Raw genomic sequence first — 27,180 nt, 5'->3', positions numbered from 1 at the left:
TGCAATTGTATCACAGCATATCATCAGCCACACAATTGCATTTTTTCACTTGTTGCTTCCCCATTCAGTGCAGTTACCCTTTGAACCCTGCGGTTTCGCGATAGCCTGTATGGTTTCTACTATCTCTAACTTTATTAAACGGGCTCATACTCGCGCCGTGTAAGTGCTGCATTAACTTGAGCCATTTAATTTGACATTTTTCGGGGGGGTCCAGCATCCTCTGGGTGCAGCGGTGACCCCCTCCTCCTCCTCCCCTCTGCAGCCTCTCCAGCAGAATGCCCGACATTCTAACAAACGGAAGCAGGCGCTACCATTTTGAAATACAGCACCGCTTAGGTAAGATGGTAGATCCTTCGTTTACAGCCCTTTCTCATGCAATTCTCTCATTTGAATCACAGGGGATGTAAAGGTAAATGGTTTGTGTTAATGCTCAGGTGTTTTCGGTGTTAATGTTCGGGGGAGAAAGAGCGTTGGAGTGTGTCGTTGCGCTGGAATCGCTCGGTGTTGCACTGTGTTCATTCCTGTGCGGAAAAAAAAATGTGATTGTCCGTTGTTACATTGTATCGATCCCATGTCTTTAAACCAGGGCTTTGTTAACGGCGCGGGCACTGACGTTTCTTCCTCGAGTATTTTAGAGCGTGTGATTTGTTTATGTGTCGCTTTAGCCTGTGAACATTTCGCCCTGGGACTGACTTGTTTTTGTTATAAGGCACGCAAGCGAAACCAAGCATCCCCTCTTTCGCCATTCACGCTCGCAGGAAACGTGGACAATGCGTTTAGCGGTTTGGCGAGCATAACTTGTAAATCGTCGCGCGTTTTTGCTTAATGTATTTTTATTTTTTTGCTTGGAAATGGCTCGAGCAGGGAAATGTGTTTACTCAGCCCCGTGCTGCGTCATCAGAAAACCAGCTTTCCCCCTGGTGATGCCTCATATGAACCCAGTTTCAATGCAGCAGCCATATGCAACACTCAAAGCACACAACTAGCCGCTCTTTTAACTCATTTTCTCCTAAAAAAAAAAATCAAGCGCAGGATCCCGTGCTCGCCGATCGTCACTGGCTAAAGCCTAAACCAGAAAATAGACATGTCAGTCTTTGGTGTCGTGTTCCACTTTGCCCATCGATTTACAGCCAGTCATTTGGGTCATTCAGGGGGAGAAAAGGTGCTGACCAACCTGTAGGATCTCTGTTGCAGTTTGACCCGCAGATTAGAGGCTACTGGGCCCTTCTGTGGCATGACATTCTTTACTTTCTTATCCATAATTTTACATGGAAATGAAATGCAAGATTCTATTTGGAAATTGAGGAAATAGTTGTTTGATTGATTGGGTTACATTTACGACACAGACACCATTACTCATTGTTCTCACTTCCCAAACTTGGTGTAAAGTCCAACCTTTTCCTGGCCTGTCTGTTGTGTATGACTGTGACTCATTTGACTAGTGCCTGACTGTACACACAGCCGTAGCCTGTTCCAGACAACAATGGAGAAAAAAAAAAAAAGACATTAGAAGTGCATTCTCTTCATAATTGAGGCTAAAAATCTGTGTGCTCATGCTGTTCACTGGTGATTTTATCCTTAAGATTCTTGTGGGAAACCAACCTCTGCTTTGCCTAATCTGATTTAATCTGTAGCTAGCTCACAGGGAAAAGATGCGGTTTGTGTGGCATTTTAATGTGTGACATTTGAGCTTTAATCTGCCCGGTCATTGACTGCTCTCAGATCCCTTATCCTTAAGAGTGTTAGGTTTACTATTACAACTTCCAAATAATATGTGCTTGTAGTTTGTTTCCCCTTTTTAAACACTGGGTATTTGCTAAACAAGTTATTATTATGCTCTGCTGAATCTCTGTTGCATGTTGGAGAAAATGGCTTTCATTTTATTGAAACTTAGCCAACTCTCAGTGTCAGCAACACTCCTCCCCCACAGACATTTTTAAACACTAGGAGCTTGAAATCATATAGAAAAAGCTGGGTCAGCTATGTCCAAATGTAGTGCACCTCCATGCAGCAAAAACATTGCTTATACTTCTGTGCATCATGCAGCTTTTCTCCCTTATCTGTTCCTACAACCCTAAAGCCCAATGTGTGGCTTTGTTTGTGTTCAGTTGTTACAACTGTGACAGCCGATAAATAAATCAGGTAGTTTATCTCTCACTGCAGCCAAGCTTATTCCTTCCCCTCTCCTCTGTGTCTCTCCAGCGCCATGGACAAGAGCCACACAGTGAAGCTCTTTGTGGGGAACTTGGCGTTGGACACCACCCAGGAGGAGCTGTCGGCCATCTTTGAGTCTTATGGCCAAGTGGTGAGCTGCAGTGTGCTGCGACAGTTTGCCTTCGTCCACCTGCAGGGCGAGGGAGCCGCCGAGCGTGCCATCAGGGAGCTCAATGGAAGAGAGTTTCGTGGACGCAATTTGGTGGTGGAAGAGTCACGGGGCAGGCCGCTGCACTCCACCAAGGTGTTCGTAGGTAATCTGAGTGGGATGTGCACCACTGAAGACCTACAGGAGCTGTTCCAGACATTTGGGAAAGTCCTGGAGTGTGACAAAGTCAAAGGTGAGACAATTGATTTGTTAGCTGCATTTAAATAATTTTAAAATACTCCTATTGTTCCCAAGTTCTCTTTAAACTCACTAAATACTGTAGAGCTAGTAGTTGAGAGATGATACAGGGAAGTGAAGGATAACAGATTGCCTATAGTGCCTGAAGGTGTTCTATGTCAACTTCATAGCTTTGTCATGCAGCAAATGATATACCAGTCTAGAGTTCTCAGTGCTCAAAAACAGATACCCTTCCTCTCTTGTATTGTAAAGAGAAACAAACAAAAAGCTACAGTTCAACCACTGCAAACTCTCACTATTGTGTGATGACAATATTACATTCATCCCTGTCTTGCCAACTATCTCACAGTGGACTTGTTTCCATTATGGCTGCATTCATACTGTGATGTAGAGTAATAAGGAGTATGAGTGTGTGCCTGTGGCATATCACTGTGATCCTAACTATTGTCCCTGCACTCAATGACAGCCAGGCATTCCTCTTCTGCAGGCTATGCCTTTGTCCACATGGAAAACAAGGAGGACGCGCTCCAGGCCATCGAGGCCCTCCACGGTACCTCCTTCAAGGGCCGCCCCCTCTCTGTGGAGCTGTCCAAGGTCCAGCCCAGCAAGCAGACGCCCACGGGGAAAATCCCCTGTGTGAGTTGTGGGAAGCAGGGTCACTATGCTGGAGAGTGCCCTGTGGGCAAGCCCTCCCTGGAGCAGTACCAGAGCCAGGCGGCTGTTCTGGCTGCCGCCGCTGCTGCAGCCGCCGGTTTGCCACTTCAGGTCCAACAGAGTGTGCACAATTCAGTCTACAACACCTCCACGTTTGATCCCACCTATGCAGCTCTCACTGGGCTTACCACTGGCACACGCACGGATGGGAACCCAGTGAACCCGGCTGTTTATGGTGCCCTCGCCAGCCAGGTGTATGGTGCTAATGTTGCCAGTCAGCTCTATGGAACAGTGGCCAATCAAGCGGCTCTGACATCAGGTGCCACACAGGTGTACAGCTCAGTTACCCCTAACATCTATGGCCAGGTTGCCGCTTCTCCTGCTGCGGCAGCGGCTGCTGCAGCAGCCGCTGCCTACACCACTCCAGTTTACACCCCAGCTGTGGCCAACCACCCAGTCTACTTGGCTGCCGCTCCTGGAATAGAGATGCCAACAGCAGCAGCAGCAGTCAACCCAGCCTACACTGTAGCTCCAGCAATATACGGTGCGGCCACGCCAGCGTACGCCCATATAAGCGCCATGGGAGCAGCGGCAGCAATGGGAGCAGCGGACCCTACAACAGCCATCTTTGAGGCAGCCAGGCAGGCACATTATTTTGCCCAGGGCCAGCAGGTTCTGGCCGAGCAGCAGACGGTAGCTGCTGCAGCAGCAGCAGCTGTGGCAAAATCAGGCGAGCGAGACCGGAGTCCACTTCGGAGGTCGGCACCACTGTTACCCGACCCAGTAATGAAGCCTTTCATGTACCAGAGAGCCAAGCCGCGCCGGCCCCTACTCCCCACGCCGGCTGGCCGAGCAGCAGAAGAGGCAGTGGAGGCTGCAGAGGATCCCATGGCCAGGTAGGAGATGGCCTTTGATTCCCTCTCCCTTCCCTCAGCTACACAATAATCAATGCAGAATCATTAACCACTAAAACATGCCCACAGATAGTTGAGTGGCCAACTCTCCAGCATCTGGAGCCATGTTTGTCCTTGCTGCCCTAAGACCGATTCCCGCCAGAGCTTTGTCTCCTGTGCCTCCTCTATTTTTCTTTTGAACACATTTTTCATGGCAGATTCATGTTTTCCCTGCTTTTTGTTTGCTTGATCTCATCCTTCTTACTCCCTTTGTATTTCCATGAATGCCATTACTGTCCTGTTTCCTCTCCTGTCTTTCCCTGCCTTTCCCAAGTACTGCAGATGACTAATAGTACTATTACTGAGTACTACTAGTAGAGCATCCATCTTGATCTCCCTGTAGCTCTCAAGCATAAATCCTTTTCTCTCTTTGTCTCTTTCCCTTTCATGGAACTATGTGGTTTATAACCATAATGCACTCCTGCCTAAAACCTCCTCTCTCTGTCCTTCCCCTCACCTGTCTGTCTCCCCCCCAATTCCCTCTACCCCCCACCCATTCCTCCCCTCTTCCAGGTACTATGCGGAGTACTACCAGCAGCTGCAACAGTACCCTCAGTTCCAGTATGCCTACCCGCCCCCCAGCACAGTGACAGCCCTCCCTGGCATGCCGGGAGTGCAGGCTGTGCCAGCTGTGCCAGCCGTACCCACGATGTCTGCCCAGCCGGTAGCCACGCTGGATGCCCTCAGGCCAGTGGTCCCCGCAGCTGCGGCAGTGGCAGCCGCCATGGCCGCGCCCAGGGTGTATGAGCCGCCGTTGCCGCCGCCCACGCGCAAGGAGGCCATCCTCCGCCGCCCCGAACTCTCCCTTCACACGCCTGAGCCCCCCTTCCGATAGTCACACACAACTCTTTGCCCCCCCACCCTCGCTACCCCCCATTCCCGACCCATCACCTCTTCCTCACCAAACTCCCAATCTTGACCACCTTACAGCAGCTGTGTGTGTTTGTGTGGGTGTGTATGGGTGTAAGTGGTAGGGTGGGTAGGGCTTCTAGGTGTGCGGGGCGGGGTTTTCATTGTGGGCTTCTTGGTTTAACCAGCTTTAGGAGGGACTTAATCAACTAACCTTGGTCCTGACTGCTCACACACAGTGCAGCCAAGAAGGGTACAGTTTGTTCTCATCTGTTGTATGGGCATTCTCAGTGCTTCTCAGTTTTACTTTTTATCGTGCCAGTCCACTCTCACACTTGTGCCAGTATTTGACTGAGCAGATCAGTCATTTCATATGCCTTTATTTCCATAAACCAGTCATGATTTTCTAAGGCCAAATCTATGATACCAGAATCATTGGTTTTCAAACCTGTCAGCCATTCTCCTTAGGCCTAGATGGTAAGTTAGGGCAGCTAATTTGAAACCTTTTTTGCCTTATGTTGAAATGTTTAGATTTGTGATGTGTTTACCTATGAGATGGGAAGTCAGATAAGCATATGTTTTGTACCAGCTGCATTGCACCGTGTCCAGCAGAACCAAGGTTGATGGGTGGGGTGGGATAGGGGTATGGTGGGGTCTGTCTTGAATGTGATGTGACTGTAGTATGAGTGTGTGTGAATGAGGGAGAGACAGAGCGATGTGCGGGCTCCTAAGCTGTGATGACCTTGCAGCACACAAACGCAGCAGCTATGACTGCGCCTTGCAGAAACAAACCGTAAAGCACACATATGCGTACTGTAATGTATGTTTGGATTTCTCTTTGACCCCTTTCTCCAAATCCCTTCCTTGCCTCCACTGTAACCAAGACACAGAAAGACACTGCTCCAACTCTCTCTATCTCTCTCTTTAACTACAGCTGCCTACCTCTGACAGTGAATTTCAGTGGAGATAAATAGGCTTTCTTCTATTCTATTCTGCTCTATTCTATTCCATTCTATTCTGTTCTGTTCTATTCTATTCTATTCTGTGTAAGTTAATGCTTTAGTAAGCTTTCACCCAGTCAGCTATTTATCTTCTGCTTCTCGTAAAGGTTCGGTGTCAGCAGTTCAGAAAGGGAGGAGACACATTTCGGTGACATTCATTTGTGTGTGTGTGAGATATATATATATATCTATATCTATATATCTATATCTATATATATCTACATATATATATATATATATATATATATAGATATATATAAATATATATATATTAGTTCTACTGTATGTTCAGAGGCCTTTTTACATTGTGTGTTTTGTTTGTTTTAGTGTAGTTTCTATGTAATCCAAGTCAACCTGGGGTGCAATGAATTATAAATGGAAAACCCCTCGTGTGATGACTGAATGAGCTGTTTACAAAAAATCGTGCTACTTTAGACTGCATCCTATTTAGAATCATGACAATATGTGATGAGCTCAACTATGTGCCTATAAGCTTTGAGTGAAGTGCATTTAGTGGAGGGATCTCCCATTTTTTTAAGTGCTTTTTACAGATTTCTTTTTAATCATGTTGGGCTTGGCCCTCTAGAGAGCCTATGAACAAAGCACAGCGGAGCTTTCTCATGGACCCGCTCTCCTGTATAGGACTAGTTTAACATCATAGGGTTTCAAAGCCACAAAGTGGGCCTTGCCTGCCTCACAATTTCTTGATTAGCCACTGGTTAAAGCAGAAAGCTAACAGCGATAGTACCAATGAAGTGAGAGATGGGGCAGTGTCTTTGAGTTACCCCAACAATCTTCCTCTTCTATTTACCAGACCTGCTTCAAATAGTAATTGCAAAAAAATCTTAGCATTTGTTTCAACCCAGCTGCAGAATCAGACGGGTGGGATTTACTGCATTGGGATACTTCAAATAATGTCACAAAAGCTGTCAATCATGGAGAAATATACTAAAGTGACCTTTCATTTTATTATATTGTGTGGCAAACCCCACCAATCTGGTACTCCAAGCTCTTTGAAACAATTGCTCAGAGTTATTTGCAAAAACTATTTGACCACGGTCTGATGCACACACAGACACACCTTCTTAAATCACCTTACTGCCTCGCTGTTTTCCCTTTCCCCTCTTCCCCTGTGGTTTTTAGTGGTTAAGTGACTTTTGCATCTCACAATGTAATCTTTCTGTGTCGTATATACGCATACACATACCAGTTGCATCCTTTGTAGAATTATGTGGTTGCGAAATGTCTTGTTTGCCATGTCTGAGACCGTATTTTTTAGAGAAGTATTTTAATTTTGCCTTTTTTTAAAAAAAAAAAAGACAAAAGAAAAGTAAAAAAAACAGCATGCTTTTTATTGAGAATATGTATACTATATACACCATTATAATAAAGAATGTTTGGCTGACTACTGTGGTAAACGAAAGCACAAGGGTTTGGACATTTCCCCTTCTTCTTGTTTACGCTTCTCTTCTCCACTTCCTGTTTCTCTTGTGTAAAATGACCACCAGACCCTTTTGACTGGGGACCCAAGGGGAGACAGGTGTACATGCTGCCCCAGCTTTGCTCTCTTTGGTCAGGGTAAGTCTGGGTTGGTGCTCCTTTCTCTCTCCAGCCTCTCGAACTGTGTGCAGACCCTCTCTATTGCAAAGCCACAATGCAAACCCTCACTGGTTCAACCAAGCAAAATCTGCATGGTCTTCCAGCAGCTTCATTCTGGTAATCTTTGCTCCACTGAGTCATGCTATCTTTAAAACGGCCATAAAAGGGCCTATTTAAAAGAGTGGGGTTCAGCTAATCAAGAAAATGTGTTTTAGCATTTAATTCTGGAAAACGAGACCAAAAAGTTGTGTGCATCATAAAGATAAATACTGACATACATTTATTGGAGTGTAGTCCCTCCATAAGGATAACACTGATTAATCTGACAGCAGTGGCCTTTTTACAAATTGGCCAAATGAGGCAAGAAGCTGATATTTTTTACACAGGGAGGGCACCACACTCACAAACACCTGCACACACGCAGTGACATTGTGCTGAGAGCTGGGGAGAGGCACACAGATAGAATGGCCTGGTTGCATTTTGATCTGTGGGGCAGTTCTGTGGCCGGTGGGTTGAGGGTTGTGCGTCTGGTCTGGTCTCTCCTTACTCCACCAAAAACCTCCCCGTGTGTCTCTGTGTCCACTCTACTCTAGACCTGCATGTGTTAATATCTGTACTCTGCCGCCAAAAGCCCGTTGACAGTCCAGCTCTGACTAACTATCTCAACTGAATTAGGTCACCGTGCCATCTGGAACGGCCACTGTGCATCCGCGTGTGAGGGGGAAGGACATTTAGCGTGACGCCAGTGCAGTGGGAACTTGTTCTCTCTTTCTCCAACCACCAAGGTAAATGAAATAAACAAAGCAAAACAAAGCACTGCCCCCTGAACCCACCCTCCCCCACCTGCCGCCCCTCCTCTTACTGTGCCTTGACCGAACACTCCTCCCCTCTCCTCTCCTCCGCCATCACCACCTCCCCCCTGCCCTCCGTAGCTCTTCCTCTCCTGCAATGGCAGCGCCACACCTACAGCCTTGGGCTTCCCGTCAGTGGGGGTGGGGGGTGGGATGTCTTGGGGAGGAGGGGGGTAGCAACAGCCCTTCCACCAGCCCCAAGTGATCTAACTTGTCCTGTCTCGCATCAGCACAAGATCCAACTGACTGTGCCCTTTCTGTCTCACTGTACCGCTGGTGTGTGTGTGTGTGTGTGTGTGTGTGAGTGTGAGTGTGTAAGAATGTATAGGGAGAAGAGAGGGATTGAGGGTGTGTGTCAGAGAGTATGGATGTCTGAGAATGTGTGTTTTTGTCTGGCATTTCATTAACTGGTGTGTTGAGGCTTGGCACATGCGGACTCCCCTTCCCCTACCCGCTAGTCAACTCCTCTCCACCGCCGTATTCGCCGCCCTCCCCCTCCCTCTCTTCTTCCCCCCTTCTCTCCCCCATCTCCAATTCTCTCCCCCATCTCCAAACCCTCCTCTCTTTCCTCAACTCCTTTCCCTCCCCCTCCCCTCCCCTCCCCTTCCCTCTGCGCCTCTCCTTTCCGCCGTTCACACAGCGCTTCCGCCGCCACCGCCGTCGCCATCTTGGATCTGGGTTCGTGGCTCTGGCTCAGGCTCAACTTCCCAGAACCACCCACCTGACCCATGTGCCCTTGTAACCATAGAGACCCCCCGGGCGTGACAATGGACAGTGAATGTGTGGTGGCTCACCGCCGGACACAATAACATTACACAGAGACTTCGGTGTTGGGACGAGTCGCTTTGCTAAACTGTGAATGCTGGGTTTGTTCTACATGGCTGTGACAGGGATCTCAACCTTGCTCTTAGTCTCACTCCTGTTTTTCTACACGTCTATGTAAACCAACCTCACACCATCGAGGTGAGCTAGTGTACTGACCTCTGAGTCCCTCACAGCCTGTGCGCCTATCAGAAACATCCTATAAGATAGGCCTGGGTATGAGGCCAGTCTGACCTGCAGATTCTCACCAATCTCAGGGTTCCTATAGGACTTTTCTGCTATGGCAGCTCTATTTCTCACATACTCAGATCAGCTGGACTGGCTGGGCTATGCAGTCTGACTGACATGTATGTGTGTTATCTGTTAAGAATGTCCTTGTGCTAAGATGGCTTAATGCGCACACTCACAAAATGCACACACGAGCTCGCACAGAGTCGACTGAGTTGTCCGGCATTTGCTCTGACAGCTGCGAGACACGCCGTGGAGTCAAGACAGAAAGAGGGTGTGGCCTTCTGTCTGCATAAACAAAGGAAGGGATGAAGAAGGAGGGAAGGATGAATGGATAGATGAATTGATTGTAAGGTGAGTTGGTAGTGTAAGGAACCTCTGTCCAATGCTGCTCCCTAACCTCACTATCCTGATCTTGGAGGGCCATTGTGGTGGCATCTTATTTTTCTGAGGTGGAGAACGGGCTTGAAAGGGCTGCCATAACAGATATATTGTCCAGTATCTTAGTGTAAATACAGCACATTGTGCGGTCTGCTAATGCAGCAGTGACGCTTAAGTGTCATCTTCCTGGACACACTCCATGTCTGTAGAATTTCACCAAAATTGATGTTTAGGTTTTCTTCCAAACATTTCAAAACTTTTTCTGTGGTTCACCAAATTGCACTGCGAGAAGTGGCAAGCAAATAAAAGCCAATAGCTGTATAATTTCCTTTCAAAGGATGCACCTGTAGTATGAGTATAAATAGGGCCGACTCCCTTCCCGGCCTCCATGATCAGGGTGTGGTGCTCCAGTTCTTCCCTTGACACCCCTCTTCTCCCCAGCTCCTCACTCAAAGGCTTCAGGTGCTTTTGAACCCAGACCTCCTATGCCTGGTTGAATGTAGCCATGCATTTCTAAACCCCTGCTCTACATTCACTGTCACACTCATACTGACAGCCGAGTTCGCTGCAGCCTCCTCCTCCCCTCCTCCTCCTCCTCCTCCCTCCCTCCTTACCACCCACTCTCTCCTGCCTTCTGTGTTTTGGACAGCTGATGATGTGCCGGCTGTGATCCAGATGCTCAGGCTCTATAAGTATGCATCTATGCATTGTGTTATCTTGAGAGATCCTGCAGGTTACATCTGTTATCATGCTGTAGGTACTTCGTAAAATGTGCAGGCATGTGCATCTGGAGCACAACCCACTGCTAGTTTGAGCACAACCCATAGACCATATTGCCTTTGAGTTTGCAAATGGAGATTAGGTAGGTTTTACACATACAAACATGACTCAATTACAGATATCAGAGATATCAAGTCCTACTTTCGTCAGACATGCTACAACAGGTAGAGTTTCAGTGGTCAACTAAGCCATTACCTCATTAACATGATTAGTAGCCATCAGGTCAGTCTTTTAGCAATAGTCCCTTTTATTAATAAGGCTTTACTAACATCTGCTGTGGAGCAATGCATTATGGGATCTCACTGACTGCTGCACCTTATAGTTGCATGATGTTTACAGTCGTCATTCCTCTCGTTCATTCAATTCCCTGAGCTCAGTAGTAGCACAGTAATGTATCGGATGGTAACTACACATAGTTACACAGTAGCTAAGCTTCTCCAAGTAGGTTAATGGACCAAGCCAAGTGTAGTTACATTTAAATGCCAAGTAATTATGATATAACTCATTCTGGTTTCCAAAGACACCTCGATGTGCTGTGCTTCAAGGGTAACTGAATGTCAGTGTGTTACTTACAGAGGCCAGAAATCTGGATCTGATCATTTCAAGGACATTTGTTTCAGCACAAGATGGGAGGCGCTTTTAATTTGACAAATATTAGATGAAATGTTTGATATAGTTGACAATGTTTACTGTGAATGACCAATCCTGATATAACCCAAAATAATATTGTAGGCTTGTGTATGCATATATGCCTTTCCTTGCATTTCTCCAATATCCTGACACATTGTTCAGTCTGCATGGAAGTTACAAATAAAGTAGTTTTTTTCAATGAAAAATGTCTGATCTCTTTTATTCTCATTGAAAAAGCAGTTTACAATACTAAATATTTCCCTGAGATATATAGTTTGATCATTTGTGGTTCAGTTTATAAATAAAATAATTAAATAGCTTTAAATTATGTTAACATTAAATTAATTATTTATCACTGAGTTCTTAACATATTGACAGCAGTGCATTATAGTGGTTTCAGGCTCTGCCAGTCATTAGTAGGCTCAGGACTACTTTTCTTGGATGCTTGGATAGCTGTGCTGTAGACTCAGCAAATCACACAAGTGTTTCTGGAGAATGGGAGATTTAATTCTTTGATCCTGCTTTTTGGAACACCCCTGAAACTATCCGAGACCTGGGTTTGCCATTGAGAGTCACTAACAGCAACAGGTGCACAGCGCCGGCCATAAAAACCCCCTCTGCTGCGACGGGGCGTGATTGACGTGCCTTCTCACCACTGGCGAGTCTGCTTACCCTGCCGCTGGGCACCGGCACCGCCCCTCACACCTTTTTAGGGGTCAGAACCTGATACTGAGGCTGTCGGTTCCCATACTTATTGGGGTGCGGTCACGTGTGCCACTTTTGACCAGGAAAGGAGCACCGGCCGGCAGGGTCTTCTGGTAGTGGGAGCAGCACCTCCGCACAGGCACCTCGCACCAGTGGAGTCTGGTCTCTGCAGCCCCTCTCTCTCTCTCTGTCTCTCTCTCCACAGCGAGACCTCTCGTCCCAAGGAGGCTCCTGCACTCAGGGCCTATACAGACACAGACAACACCGCCGCCGATTGTTGATTAATTTTTCTTCCTATAAGCTGAGAGGGACGTTAGAAGTCCTGACAGAGGCGGCATGATGACAGCTGTCGAAACCCAAATGACCTACAACACCTATACGATCCACCATGAAGACACGTACATGACTCAAGAGGACGATTGGGACAGGGACCTGCTGCTGGACCCTGCCTGGGAGAAGCAGCAGAGGAAGGTAGGTTGGATTTGGAAACTCGGGACAGCCCGGGTGACCCCATGTCACACTGTCAATGAGTGCCCATTGATGCGTTCAGTATGTGTGAGCAGTGAGTTGGCTGTCGGATACACACCTCTCCGCACACACACAAAGCAGCACTATGTATGTAATGTATAAAAACAGCCCAAAACGTAAACCCTGCTTGGCCATTAGTTGCACTTGGCACCTGGCACTCCCAAGTCCTGCTGGAAGCTGTGTGGGCTGATATTTTAGGGTCATGCAACTTTCTCAGTGTTGTCTTTCAGTTACCCCCCGACTGCCTCGCAAAGACTGTCTAAATATACCTTCACCCTGCATCTTGATTATGAGCTGTAATACAGGCTGCATTAGATTTTGTCTGGTTTTCATCACCACTAAACTCACCTGTAACAACTCTAAACACAGTAATTTCACATCAAACACAGGCTGGGGAAGATAAAAGTGATCTGAGTCCGGTTATTACGGTTTTTATAATAGACTTTAGTAGGCTAACGTTATTGTAGTTAACTAAAACTAAAACTAGGTGTGGCAAAAACATTTTAGTTAACTGAAATAAAAATAAAACAAAACTTTAGTGGAACAAACAGAAAACTAACTGAAACGATATTGTGTACTCACAAAATCAACTAATAATAATAACAATAATAACAATAATAACAATAATAATAATAATAATAATAATAATAATAATAATAATAATAATAATAGCCTAATAATAATACAGAAAATGTCTTCAGGTTAAGTCTTTGTTGATTTGCATGACAAGCATGAGGAGGCGTCGGTGTATAATGTTTATTTAGACTGGGATGTCGACATCACTGAGTCAGTTGTCTTCACAAAGTGTTGTGTTTGCATTGTCATACCTATTCTGAACTTCTCAAATCTTGCCCCTGATAAACACCGACATATAATAATAATAATAATAATAATAATAATAATAATAATAATAATAGCCTAATAATAAAAAGCTAAAGCGAATACTGAAACTAATAAACCTAACCAAGACTAAACATTTTTAAACAATACAAACTAAACTGAAATGAAAAAATATAAAAACTATAATAACTCTGGGCTTACGTGAATATTACAACGGTTATAATTTTACCGTTGGCGAATAGATATCTAGCTAACTAGTTGGTATAGATATGTTACGTTACAACCTGATAGGAGTTAATATATGTGATTAGAAGTTCTTTTAATTGAGCACAGCATAAATTAATGATTTTATTCAAGTTTAATTGATTTGTGTTTATAATTGGTGACAGACTGGAGGTCAGTTTACCCCCCTCACCCCCGCCCCCCAGTTATATTTAACTTTAACATCACTTGGCCGAGATGCTAAAACCGACACTTACCCAAATTTAATGAGACTGTCGTCCATGTATGAATGTATTTTTGCCACATATGACCATACAGCAGCTGAATGCCGACTGAAAAAGCGTCATAGCGACCGTGAAAACAAATGCAGGATGTGTGAAAACCGCACTATTTAAGCTGCCGCTGAGGCGCCTGCAGCTAGCTTGGGGGTGCTGTGAGGGGAGGAAGCCAGCCGTTGCCTTGACGACCAGCTGGCCTTGTCGCGAGGACGAGCGGGACAGGTGTTTTTAATGAGCTGTCAGCTAAAAGTCAACGGACAGAGAGTGACGTCTGCTGCACCTAAACTGGGACAGTCACACAGTAAGCCACAATAGTCAATACAGTCTTATGACCAGTATAAATGTTTATTTGATACACGCACAAGCTGCCTTGCGTTACATTGTTCCTGGCTTGTCTTTTTTGTCCGAGAGATTTACACTCTCATGCTTCATAGGAGCTTCTGCTGCCGGTTGTTATCAGGCTTGGCGGCCATGTTGGACTTCCGGTAGCGATGTGAAGTGATTGTAGCAGGCCTCGACCCAAAACCACGACAAACTTGTGCGGCACAACTTGATAGTAGCGGTCAGGTAGATGATTTTGATATCTTTTTTTAAAGAGCTGTTGGTTACAATAGTATATTTAGCGTTTGTGAAAGCGTCCCTTGTCGGTAATATACTGAGGCATAACAATTCGTCATTTGAGCTAGCTTAGTTTCATACTAACGTTACCCCATGTATTGTTGCTTCCATCATGTTTTTACGTTGCTGTATCATATTATAGTTGTTGCTAGGGTTGCACAATATGGACAAATTTTATATTTAGATATTTATGCCTAATATCTCAAAAGCGATACGATATACAACATGACCAAGGGTTCACAATTTAATTTAAAGTATTGCCACAGTGAAAAATAAGCATTCTTCAAACAAACAAACAAAACAGCATTATGCCAGTTTGACATAGAAAATTCAGTTACTTTACAAGGTATGTTATTATTGGAACAGACCAATTACTGCCTTAGACTAACCCTAAAATTTGATATTGTTAATATTGTTACCTTCTGAGATATTAATGTTGCATGGTCATATATAATTAACAATATGATAATGATATATAGCTCAGCCCTAGTTGTTAACCCACATACATAATTGAAGGTTAATCTAATCTGATCAAATTTGACCTAATTTAAGTTAGAAGCACCTAATCAGTATCAAAGCATTGCAGTACAGGGTAGAGTGGCACAACACAGTGCAATGTGAATGTTCAGATGCCAGCACCAGCTGCGGTGAATCTGCAGAATTTATCTGTCTATGCAAAATACCCCCTACTTATAGAGCTTGAGCAATGAAGCTCATCTCAGTGTGACAAGCCTGAGAGACCTCAACAGATGGTGGCAGCCAGAGAGAGACAGAAAGAGAGAGAGAGAGAGAGAGAGAGATGGCAAGGCTCATAGATATACACCCGGGTTGGTTTCACAGACCCACAAATAAACATCTTCCTAAAAATACTTTTCAACTGGCCCTGCTCCACCTCCCTGCCCTCCTTCCCTCCATCTCTCTCCTCTCTCCTCTCTCACTCACGTCTCCAATCAGGTTCAGCACTTCCTCTTGTCCTTGTTCTTGATTTGTCCCCTTACATCTTTTTTCTGTTTCTCCACTGCTTGTTGAAGTAGCACACTTTCTCTGCTCTGGTTATTTTTCATCTTTGAACCTTTTTGAAAGGGCATGCTGTGTTTTGTTTTGTTTTTTCTTCCCTCTTATGCTGCTGTTAATCTTTCTTATGTAAGATGATATAATAGGCCTTGAAAAATCCACACAGCACAGCGCCTTCCCTCACATTTCACCTCCCAAACTCTCAGGGGAGTAGGTCACTATACTCCACTGCTCTTCTCGGCATGTAAAATCCAACTTAAGGAGCTGATATCAGCCCATAAATATAGACAGAGCATCATTTTGCGGTGTAATGAATCTGAAAGAAAATCCTTGCACCACCTGTTCTCTTCCCCATCCTTGAAATTTCAGTGGAAAAAGCTGCTCACTGCTTGATGCAGTAATAAAGTGTTTGTCAACACACAGTGATGCTGAATCTGATATTAGACTTTGGAAATAGAATTTGTGCTCGTGTGTGTGTGTGTATGTGTCCATGTGTGACCGTGCACACGTCTGAATTGTGAATTTGATGTTTGGTGTGTATTTATCATGAAGTGACTCTTGCTGAGTGTGAGCTAATGATTCCTGGCTTGGATTAGAGAGCAGTTTAATTTAATAGGACCTGGCAACAGTGGTGAGAGATATTGCATCTAGCAAGGGATGGCAGAGAGAGGGCAAGACAGGCTTCATATTAAAGGAAAGAGTGATGAGATTTGCCTGCATCCTGGAGATATCATTTCCACAAAGCAGTTGTAATATTAGAAAGGAGAATACGTGCACAGATCATAGTTCAAGTTTCTTTTTTTTCCCTTGGCTCTGGTTATATTCAAGGGTGTGAATATTGCGTCAAAGAGAGATGTGCTAGCAGGCGAGCTGTGGACACAAGTGGATGTTTCCATCCACCCAAGCTTATCGACGTCTGCTTTGCCCAGAGCTGCACTGACAGCTTAGAGAGGCCTTGCTCGAACTCATCCACAGCAAGACGAAGCGATCATTGGATGTAGGATCAATGACTGTGTAAAGATTAGCCCTTACACCTGAGGACTGCTGTGACAAGGCTTTCTGCAACTCTCAACAACAATTGGCAATGAATTACACTCTATATTTTGTGCTATTTTCATAGCATACAATACTAAAGTGAAGCTTATGCTAGTACTAACCTATAAATACCCATTACATATGACCATCAACAGCCTTATTGGCTCAGCTGACCCATCAGCCTCAGAGGATGGTGAATGCTCTAGACATACTTACACAGCCTTCCCTCCTGTTCAAGTTGATGTTTGCCCTAGGACAGGGGTGTCAGACTGGTGCCATGGGGGGCCAAGAAGCTATAGGGTGTCATTCAACCAAAACCTCCACCAGGTAATTTCACTAATTAGGTGGGATAATCAGTTGTAATGGAAGCCTGCAGACCCTTGGCCCTCCATGGCACCAGTTTGACACATGTGCACTAGGAAGTGTAGAAATTGTCGCCTGCTATCTTTGTCAGTAGCTAATCAATGTCTGTTTTACACTTAAATGTGTAAATAGTATGTGAAGTGTGCAGTTATGGCAGCAGGTCTGATTAATGCATCATGTTTTAGGCAGAGTAAGTAGTCTTTTTTTTTTTTTTTTTTTTTTTTATTTAACATAATCTAAACATTACAAGTACAATTGAGTTGCCTCCCTGTATTTTAAGGACTATGCTTTTCACTTTTTGATTATTTTTTACCTTACACTTTTCAAATCAGAGCCTTACAGTTAAACTTTAATACTCCTTGAGACTTGTTTTTTGGTGAAAATCGTGTCCACTTGTTTATTCTATTCTATTCTATTCTATTCTGTTCAAGAGGGTGCAAAAGGAATGAAGTGGCTAAGGGATTGATCATCGTTAGAGTGAAGTCAAAAACAGCTTTGTGGTATTATCCACTGAAGCCAGTGCAGCATTCCTCCATGTGGGCGAGTTGAGATGCTTGGGTGCTCCGTAATCTAATTTATTCCGGTCTAATCGCATTTTGCACTTTGACGACTCAGCCAGTAGTGTGGCAGCCAGATGGGGTCACAGATCTCACTTTCTCCATCTGATGCTCCTTGAAACAATGAAATTAAAATACTGTCGGTTCTCAGGAGATGTAGGAGATATAGTGAGATTTGCTGTGGCTTTTGATACCAATTGATACAATTTAAACTGACACACATTTAATATTGCAGTTACATAAAATGTCATAAGATACCTCCATATGATGGGGTAAAGTTGGCAGCTTTTCCAACATCACATTCTTCATTCTTATTTAATGACAGAATGCTCAGGTTAGATATTTTAGATCCCTTCAAATGCTTAAGATATTGAAGTGTTCAAACCCCATGCACTGTCCTCATCTGTTTGTTGCAAATTAAAAAATACATTGCAACAAAACTGATTAGGTACAACAGAAGTAATTTACCCTCCTGAATTCTGAAGCCAAATTCTATGACATGCATATGTAATGTGCATAAGATATGCATCAAGATGAATGCCAGTTTAATTGGAAATGCTGCAATCACATGTTGCCACTGATACTAAATTTTCTGTGCATTCCATTTGTAATGGGAATATATTGCATGATGGTATTGGGTGTTGGCCAAGTTGCTCCCACTTACCCCACCCTCAAATGAGATTTTTGAAGTTTATTCATCCTTGTTAGTCCTGTTGAGAACACTTTCCTTTTTTAGAAGATGAAAATTGGAGACGATGAGAGAAAAGACACATTTGGCTACTTATTAGATGGAATGTTTTTTTTTTTTTTTTTTCCTCAACTGAGCTCAAAACCAGCTTCCCCTCCATAAAATCCTCATTTTAACCATTGGTGAGGAAATTTGCAAACAGAATACTTTTTGACAAGAATGATTGACAAGAGTCCTGCTTTACTGAGTTGCACTCGCTGCCTTGGCCACCTATTCCCAGGATGCAGTAGGTAGGGGAATGGCAGTTTAGCCTCCCACCCATAATTCATTCTGTCAGGGCCATGTGATGCATGAAGGGTCAGTTAGTGTGCAGAGGTGATCTCTAGACCTGTCAGTGTATTTTCACTTACGGGACACATGACAATATATGCTGCCAATCTACACTTTTTCTATAAGGGATTATTGAATTATGACTGGATTAATTCCTCAGATCCCCCTCACTGTGGGAAAATGGAACAACATAATGTTAATTTTAGTTGGCCCATTGACCAGTGAATTTGATGTGTATCTGGTAAAAAGGCGAGATAGTCCTCCAGACTGTCCCAAACGTTTTTAACATATTCCATGCGAATTATGTCAAAATAATAGGATTAGCTAATACAGGGCACTGTATTGGTGTTGTGAGTTACATGCACAGTGTCTGTACGTAAGCGGAGAAGTGAGGGAGCCTGCAGTAAGATCAAATAGCAGTTACTATTCCAGAAGCTGTGTCCATGTAGGGAGGCTTCTATAAACTGCTTTAGCACAGCCAGAGGACCGCTTGAAGGCCATAGGAAGGGCTGAGGACTGTGTCATCTCTCTCTGTGTGTCTGATGAATTCTTAACAGAGTATTTTACAGTGTTGAGCAGGTAATTTGTGCCATAAAGTATGGACATTATGGAGTTCTGCGCATGACTAACAGTGAAGATTGGGTGTCAGTTTGAAGCTGGTGTTTTAAAGCGTTGCAATGACGAAAGCAGACACACGATACAGCTGTGGTGTCAGAATCAACTGAGCGAAAGTGGAGATGATGATAGATGGGCCGAAAGAGCGGCCATCTTGGATCCAATGAAAGTAACCCCTCTATGTTTGATGTTTGTGTTGATCACCCAAAATGGTTCAAAGTGTTTAGACCTATAGGTTGTGAGTATAAGATATTTTGGAACTGCTTTATGGGCCTGATTCTTAGTTTTAGTCCATTACTTTGACACACCATACAGTGAACCCTAAGTGTTGTTTTGAGAATTGTTAATGTTAATGGTAGTTTAATTTTACAGCTTTCAGTTGTGAGGGCAAAAAGGTCTTACAGATCATAATGTAATTGCCTGCATCATTATTTGTTTCTGTAGTTTCATTTTGTTTCTCAAAATGTATGTAAGGAAGGAAGCAAGGAATTCATTTGCATCAATAGATGAGGTTGTCAGTCTTTATTGCAATACATTATGCAATCCAAAGCTGTAACTGCTCTAGTTGTAATTATTATTCCTCACACATTAGTGCTTGTGATGAAAAAGGATACCTGAATTTTAGGAGGAAGGAAATATCTCAAACTGTCTCATCTGTAGCCTCAGTAACAAATGCATGTATGCACCTGGTGCATACATGGGTGAACATCAGCGCTGACAAAATGTCATCTTAGACCCTTATATACTCACATTTTGGACTGTTTCTTACTGGTAACAAAAAAAAAAAAAAAACTGAACTGAACTTGTCTTGAAAAATGCAACACTAAGCTCACTGTGTTGAGTCTGATGTATGTGAGCTGTGTGCCAAGGTATTTATAGTTAAGTGGCAGCAGAAGTTGAAGTCATCAGTAGGCAGCCTGTTGAGATGATTGGACTCTTATAATAGGACTCAGGTCATGAAGATGTTGTAATGTGTTTCATAATGGCTTAAAAGGCTGCAGTCTCAACTCATTTTGGACCACTTCCGGCAGGGACCTTGTCGGCTCTAGCAGTGTCTAATCTTGCTAAAATATCTTTTCTCAGACTTTGTCCTTAAGATTTAAGTGGTTTTTTTTCACTCCATGGTCAGTATGAGCACTTAATCATACCTCTTTCCTGTTTGGATTATTGCATTTTAGCTGTATACAGTTGATAAATGATAGAAAATTGTGTTAAAGCCTGACTTTTGGACCTGTTTGATGCATAGTGAAAGATGTTTATTAGCTGCAGCATTAGACATGGGTGTTGACAGCTTTGTGCCAAGCACTCTATCATGCTAACTAAGGTCTTGATGAATGATGAGGCCTACAGAAACAGCTGTGGTCACTTTGGTTTCATTACACTACAGCTGACCTCTGGAATACAATAGCAAAATTAAAACAGAGTTGGAGGTCATCTGATTATTTTCAGAGGCTGAGATGAGACTGTTTGTTCATAACATCAAAAGTGACTAGCTCTTCGGGTAAAATGAATACGTGTAGGTGGGTTGCACATCATCATAGATAACCATAGGTCAGTTTCATACATTGGCCCCCAAGGCCAAGGTTCCTGCTAAGATGGAATTAGCTGACCCTAGATCTGCCTGGACAGTTTTGCCTCTTATTTCAGAGAAAGACCACGCCTACTGAAATCAGACCTCCGCTGCCCTCCACCCGCTCTTCCTTCTCAGGCCAGGCGCATGGTCATAAATCCTTGACAAGCTCTTGCACCAATTTATCTCTCTGATCGTCAATCTCTGAGCCCTGAGCTCATTAAAAGACAAAGGACTGACCGTGCCAGTACCAGTGCCACTGACAACCGTGAACCTGTGGCCTCACCTTTCTTCTTCACCATCAGTCACACAGTCATTTAGCTCATCTGTCGGCCTCTAACAACGAGGAACAGGACAAACACAGTACTATGAGAGACTGAAGGAAATGAAAGTGCTTATGTGTGCAGCGTAGGTGAGAGACCAGGTCATAAAATAGTTGCAATGAGCTTAAAAATGACTTTCATCCAGTTACACTAATTTTCCATGTCATTATACCACACCTAATGTAATTTAACCTGGAATAACTGAAATTGCAAGTCTGTTTAGACTTAAGAAATATGAAGACTCAGCCGTCAAATTACATAATTATGTAGCCTATCTTTTGCATATATGGTTTTTAATACTGATATTGATTGTGATATTTTTGTTAATTGAACGTGTCAAGTAGCCAGTATTTTGTTTATATTCAGTATCTTTAAGTTTGAAAAATACCATGAAAAAAATGAAGAAAACTATTTCAAGAGTAAATCAGAGTCAGAAATACTTTATTTTATTAATCCCTGGGGGAAATTGGGTTAGTTGCAGTTGTTCAAATCTTCAAGAAAAAACTTTTTTTAATGAAATGTTTGAATAAGCAAAATGTGCAGAAAATATTGCAACTGCAATATAAAAAGATGAGAAAGATACTGTCAGACAATATTATATTAACAATCTACAAAAAGAGAATAACTTCGTATTTTAGAAGGAAGGTAAGGATATGCTGATGTAAAATATTTTTGAAAATGGCAAATATCAGGCCAATATATTAGTAAACCGATTATCAATCTAACCCTAATTGTAAGACGTGTATTTTTAGTGACTAACTGATGATGCACCAGTAGGCATGCATAAATATTACAACCAATAGTTAGGGCTGCTTGATTTTGCCAAAAACCATATTCATAATTATTTTGGTCAACACTGAGGTGACGATTATTCAACATGATCACTGACTTTGGAAACATCTTGCATTTATTGAACCTTTTTAGAAAAAAAAAAGTTCTTTTAACACTGGACTGGATTTACAACTGAAGACAAAACGAGAGCATGTTTGTGAAACAGAATGTGGCACAATGATTGTTTTATCTTGACTATCTTGTTTACATAATCTTTGGAAGCCAAAATTGTAATTAAAAAATAAAATTCGATTAATCGCCAGGCCCTTCCAGTAGTATCATCACAGATATTTTTAACAACTGCCTCTGCCCTTTATATCATATAAAATCCTCCCGAGCTAATACTGATATCCCCATCACTTTACTTTTGTCTTTTCTTGTGTTATACCACATTATCATTTTTGGTTGAAATACGTCAAACAACAGAGGCAGAATTATTCTGTTTTTTTAATTGAAGACTGTTTTTTTTTTTTTTTTTAATAAATCACCTACACTGTTTGTACTGCCAAATCTTGTACTGCTCTGTCCCATCCTGTTCACTCTCCTTCACACCGTCAATAAAAACAGACATGTGAAGGCTGTGCCACAGTGTTCCTGCTTTTCAATTCTTGTCAGTGTGTCTAGTGCTTTTGTGAATACACTCCCACACACATGCGCACGCACACATGCTCACACACAAACACATATACCCATTAAGACACACTGAAGGGGGAGCACATTGTTAAATTTTGGCTGGCATTTTTGGCTGGCATCGTCATTCTGGTACTGAAACAGCATGGCAGTGGAACATAATGCAGTGCAGTAAAATAGAGGAGAAGCAAAATGGGACACAATGTGCGTCCGCGTTGAAATGAAGCAATTAATATGATGTAGACAGATGGTCATGTCAAAACTGATGATTGACTGAATCAGGTTAGCCACTTGTCCTTTGGATTGGGAAAAAAATGTTTTAGATTTGTAGACACTGTTGAGTGGGATTGTCACACACAATACCTGAATGTCCCTATAGTCCCAGGGTCATCTTGTTTTTGACATAGCCTCATCCTTCTTAGAACACAGTCACACTTATCCATGTGCTCATGTAATTGCTGTTTTGATTGATTCCTTGGTTGTGTATTGAGACTCAATATCAGATGGCTTCAGGGACTTATTCACTTTAATTTGATCCACACATTATTCTTCTCTGAGCTACCTGATGTTAATGCACCTTGGCATTGTGAGTAGTACATATTTAGAGATGCCGGCTAATGTTAGCCACTGTACGGATAGAAAGCCTGGAATCATGAGGGTTCTGTTTAAGTCTAGATGTAGAACATTTTAATGTTGTTTTCCATTGCACGGAGGACTGGGGTATTTCAGAAAATGTTAATATGTAAGCTAGATAACTTAAAAAAAAAAAAAAAGCCATGTAATAGCTTTTGAAATGTTGATAATCATTAGCAGTCGTGAACATGCATGAATCTCAAATATTCCATTTCCCCCCCCTTTTTTTACAGTAATCAGTCTAACTTTCTAATCCTCATTTGTGAAAGTCCTCCCAGTTGTCATCAGGTTGTCCACCTGTTCACTTGCCAGCTAGAATCCCTCATGTCCGCTGTGTATCTCAGTGGCATGTGGCAGAGGGTTGGCACACACAAATACATACACACATAAACTTGGACTCACACAGGTGTCCTAGGCCTTTTATCCTCCAAACACACATATAAATCTTTGGGTTTGGACTCGGGCCACACATGGCAGGCCGGCAGTGGCCTTGTGTCAGCACGGTCTCTGGGATATTATCCCCGTAATTCGACTTTCGTCTCCTTCTAATCCCCTCTCATAAAGATGTGGTGGAATGGACGGCAGATGAATTGATTATTGGATTCAATTGACTTTCACCTCAGCCTGCTCAAAATGTAACACTTTTCACACAGTTATTATAGATGTTTATCACAAGATTTCTATGGCAGAGTTTTGATTTTTGTAGAAAAGCCGTTTCCTGTATTGATTTGAACTGAGAGCAGATTGACCTGACCATGGGTGATGATCATTCTTATTTCCCCAGTACACCTCAGTTACAGTATTGCCTCACTTGTTTTGTTTGGCATGTACAAGTGAGCATTTATCACACCTCACAGTTGGTCCAAGCTGAGGCATGCTTGTGGTGGTGCACAACATGCTCTTGCAACACTCAGCCATTAATCCAACTCATGACCTTTGTCATCCCTCCTCCTCCCTAAATACCAGAGTGCTTATTTTTTGTTTTCACAGTTTGTTTCTTTATCATTTCAACCTGTTTGTATCTATTTTTTTAAAAGTTTGGCATCATAATCCTCAGTGTGGACATTTTCCCAACAGTATAAATATTCCTTTATTGTTTTTGGTTGACAATGATGTATATTTTGTACTTGCTTTGTACAAAGGTTCATCAACATTTTAAAAATACAGATGATCACAACATTAATAGTTGTGAGTCAGCCTTTAACGTTGATGTCAGTCATTCTGTAAGATTAGGTGTCAGTTTTGGCACATATGTCTTCATATGGACTTGTTTTTTGAAGACCACAGTCCTTCTCCACTATTTCTTATAAAAATATCAAATAATAATAAATTCTGCTACATATTATCTGCATTGACAGAGACTACCACACCACAGAAACTATTTATACAGTCTAAGAGAAAGCTGATAGGATGTTACCCCCTGTGGTAACTTCCTATCTTTTTATGTGATAGTTGTGTAGGCTTATGTAACCCAACACAACTCAGAGTTGGGTTTGGGTGGTCGTGGGATTTAGGCTGGCATATAGGGGTGTTTGGAGGTGGGGGTGTAGGGGTTATCACAGGTGCAGATCCAGCTCAGCTCTAGTCATTGTACCAAATCTTCCCTTAGGCACCAAGTTCAGGTCCTCAGGGCTTTGAGAGAGGAGGGATATTTAAAACCAACCAGGGGAGGAAGGGGATGAGGAGGAGTAGGCGGTGGGAGAGGGAGGGGAGGGGAGGGAAGGGGGGGGGGGGGGGGTGTAAGGAGGGGTTAGTGGCTCCTCAGTGTCTGTCACACCTGTTGTGTGTTGTAACTCCCCCTCTCTCCCTCCAGCATGGCCCTGCCATTTGATCAACTGTAGAAACTCCATGGTGGAATCCAGGGTAGCTATTGTTTACAGCAGGCCTGTTTACAAGTTTTTCCTGAGACAAGGACATGATATCAGTCATGCTGATTTGTCAGTCAGATTGTTGTTAATAAAGCTCTAGGTCACTTTGCAAAAGCTGTTGTATAGATCCTTCACTAAATTACTAAATCATTGACTAAAAAATTTTTTTGCTCGCACTTCCAGCCATTGTTCTGTGACTAGGAAAAACGGTAATAGAGGGTGAATGTGTGTGGACCTTTGCAAGACATTTATTGGACTGGTTACTTTTTTGTATTTACATGTAAATAATCTGGTGATGTTCATTTAACTGACTGTATAAATTCAGTACTATGCCAGGGTTTTCACACCCATCAGAATTCATTTTTCATTTAATTATTATTCAGTATTCATCATTCCATCTCTATAAATGGACAAACAACTCAAGTAATTATCACTGAAAAATCAGTGCTAATTAACACCGGAAAATCTGATGTGTTGTATGGCTGCAGTCTGCTCTTGTCAGTCATGATGGGAAGTCTTGGCTGTAATGTTAATACAGGACAGGACAATGTTTTTTTTCAGTGACAGTTACTCTGAGTTGGCATGTATTGATTGGAGAGTTGTTTGTTCACTCATATGACTCTCAGATGGCTGTTAAAATCTAACAAAAGTATTAGTGAAACAGATGAGTGTGGAATTACACAAACACTGGCACAGTGATGATTTTCACACTTGCTGTATGCAAGTCTAAAAAACATCGTCATGTCAACAGTTTATAAAAGCATGTGGTGACATAGAACAAGAGGAGAATATCTTGATTCATGCTCCAGAATTGTTAAACGTACTGTTCTGGAAGCTTTCTGACGGAGAGACGTACTATAATTGAGAAATTCGGATGTCAGGAGGCCAGTTCAGCAACTGAGCAGTCTCACTTTTTCAGCTCAGACAGATGGACAAACACTTATTACTGTACCTGTCGAGTGATTGCAATGCATATCTGCCTGTTGGGAATTTCACAGACAATGACAGTGACTGAGAAATTGCATATGTCAGCCAACAATGCTGAAACAGTGAGGAAATTTCCCAAAACACTGTATAAGCATTTCAAAAAAAAGCAAACTGAAATGCATCATTAAGTATCTGTAAAACAGAGAAGCTGTAGTCTATTTAAGCCTTTTCATTTGGTACCTACAACCTTTAAAAAAAACACTAATTTGATTTAATGTTATGCTATTAATCATTTCGTAGGAGTATAACCTTTTTAACTTCATTTTGAAAAGAAATTAATTATGTATACTTTAAATGCCCTCAAGCAACCAGGTCAGGGATAATACAGTGTGGGTAAATGTAAGCTCTCCATGCTCTGTGTCAGTATTTTTTAATATCCAGTGACCTGTGGTTTGCTGGCATTGTGAGCCACTGCTATTTCATTGTGGGGAAAGGGTTATGCCCCTGAAACAAGTGTCAGACAGGTGGGCTCGAGTGGCGGCTATCCAAAATCATAGGGCTATTATTAAATTGGGCTGTCAGTTTTTTACCCAAAGCTGTAACTTAGACGTGTTTGGCAGCTGCTGGTGGTTGGGAGATTTTTGCGTACAGCTTGTTTCAAAAGTAATCATACATTTCTTTTAATATAATTAATATGACTCGTGCTCATATTACACGTTTTCCTGGTTCCAGGGGCACTTAAGGTCATGGCTGGAAACTTGATGATCAAGCTGAAAATTACTAAAATTGTATTCCTTTGATTTTAATCATTGTAATAACTATTGAAAATTATACAACCACTTTTGAAACACCTACTATTTCATAAGAGCAATGCACAAAAATTCCAATGTACGTATACTTTCTGGTATTTGTGCAAATGGCAATAAACATCTAATCTAATCTGATTTTATGTGTGTGTGCATGCGCGCGCGCACGTGTGTGTGTGTTTGGTCTTATTCCAAGCATATATGAATGCATGTCTGCAGTGTGAACAGTATGACCTTATAAACACAGCAGCAATGTGTGTTTATTTGTGTCTTTGGATATGCATGTGTTGTAGCTGCTCAGCTATTGTGTGTGTGTGTGTGCCAGTGTGTGTGAGTGTGTGTGATCAGGACGTGACTGCTGAACAGGTGTGTGACAAAGGTGGCTGTATAACTGCAACAGACAGGTGCGTGTGTGTGTGTGTGTGGTGTGAACTGGCTCACCAGAGGAGCCATGTCAACCTTGCAGGCAGACTATTTTTACACCAGTAGTG

General features: G+C 42.8%; 2 protein-coding genes across 6 annotated transcripts in view; both read left to right on the top strand.

The window, feature by feature from the left end:
• The first annotated feature begins 236 nt into the window (after positions 1 to 236).
• rbm14b (RNA binding motif protein 14b) lies at positions 237 to 11,514 on the top strand. 5 transcript variants are annotated; one of them, XR_003929790.1, is made up of 5 exons: positions 237 to 336; positions 2,203 to 2,555; positions 3,027 to 4,110; positions 4,681 to 7,595; positions 8,292 to 11,514. XR_003929790.1 is itself a non-coding variant. In XM_030075690.1 (4 exons), exons 2-4 carry the CDS (start codon positions 2,207 to 2,209, stop codon positions 5,000 to 5,002), a joined length of 1,734 nt encoding a protein of 577 aa, XP_029931550.1. In that variant the 5' UTR covers positions 237 to 336; positions 2,203 to 2,206; the 3' UTR covers positions 5,003 to 11,514. The 5 variants fall into 5 exon arrangements, 3 of the variants coding, with proteins under 3 accessions (XP_029931550.1, XP_029931548.1, XP_029931549.1); XR_003929789.1 differs by having other exon boundaries at positions 4,681 to 8,401; positions 9,756 to 11,514; XM_030075690.1 differs by having other exon boundaries at positions 3,048 to 4,110; positions 4,681 to 11,514.
• Positions 11,515 to 12,099: 585 nt separating this feature from the next.
• actn3b (actinin alpha 3b) overlaps positions 12,100 to 27,180 on the top strand; it is a 42,539-nt gene continuing 27,458 nt past the window's right edge. Inside the window, 1 exon segment of the mRNA XM_030075918.1 lies at positions 12,100 to 12,484. Within this exon segment, the coding sequence (XP_029931778.1) occupies positions 12,350 to 12,484 (135 nt within the window). The 5' untranslated portion in view covers positions 12,100 to 12,349.

This window comes from Myripristis murdjan, chromosome 18 (assembly GCF_902150065.1).
Source record: "Myripristis murdjan chromosome 18, fMyrMur1.1, whole genome shotgun sequence".
Classification (NCBI taxonomy): Eukaryota; Metazoa; Chordata; class Actinopteri; order Holocentriformes; family Holocentridae; genus Myripristis; species Myripristis murdjan.
The sequence above is the reverse complement of the archived record's forward strand: the minus strand, read 5'-3'. Positions and strand labels throughout refer to the sequence as shown.

Excerpts from the sequence above, each read along its gene's own strand:
- rbm14b (XM_030075688.1), top strand. The coding sequence starts at position 2,207 with ATGGACAAGAGCCACACAGTGAAGCTCTTTGTGGGGAACTTGGCGTTG. Across the intron at positions 2,556-3,026 it reads GGAGTGTGACAAAGTCAAAG|CCAGGCATTCCTCTTCTGCA; the intron begins GTGAGACAATTG and ends ACTCAATGACAG. Across the intron at positions 4,111-4,680 it reads GCAGAGGATCCCATGGCCAG|GTACTATGCGGAGTACTACC; the intron begins GTAGGAGATGGC and ends CCCCTCTTCCAG.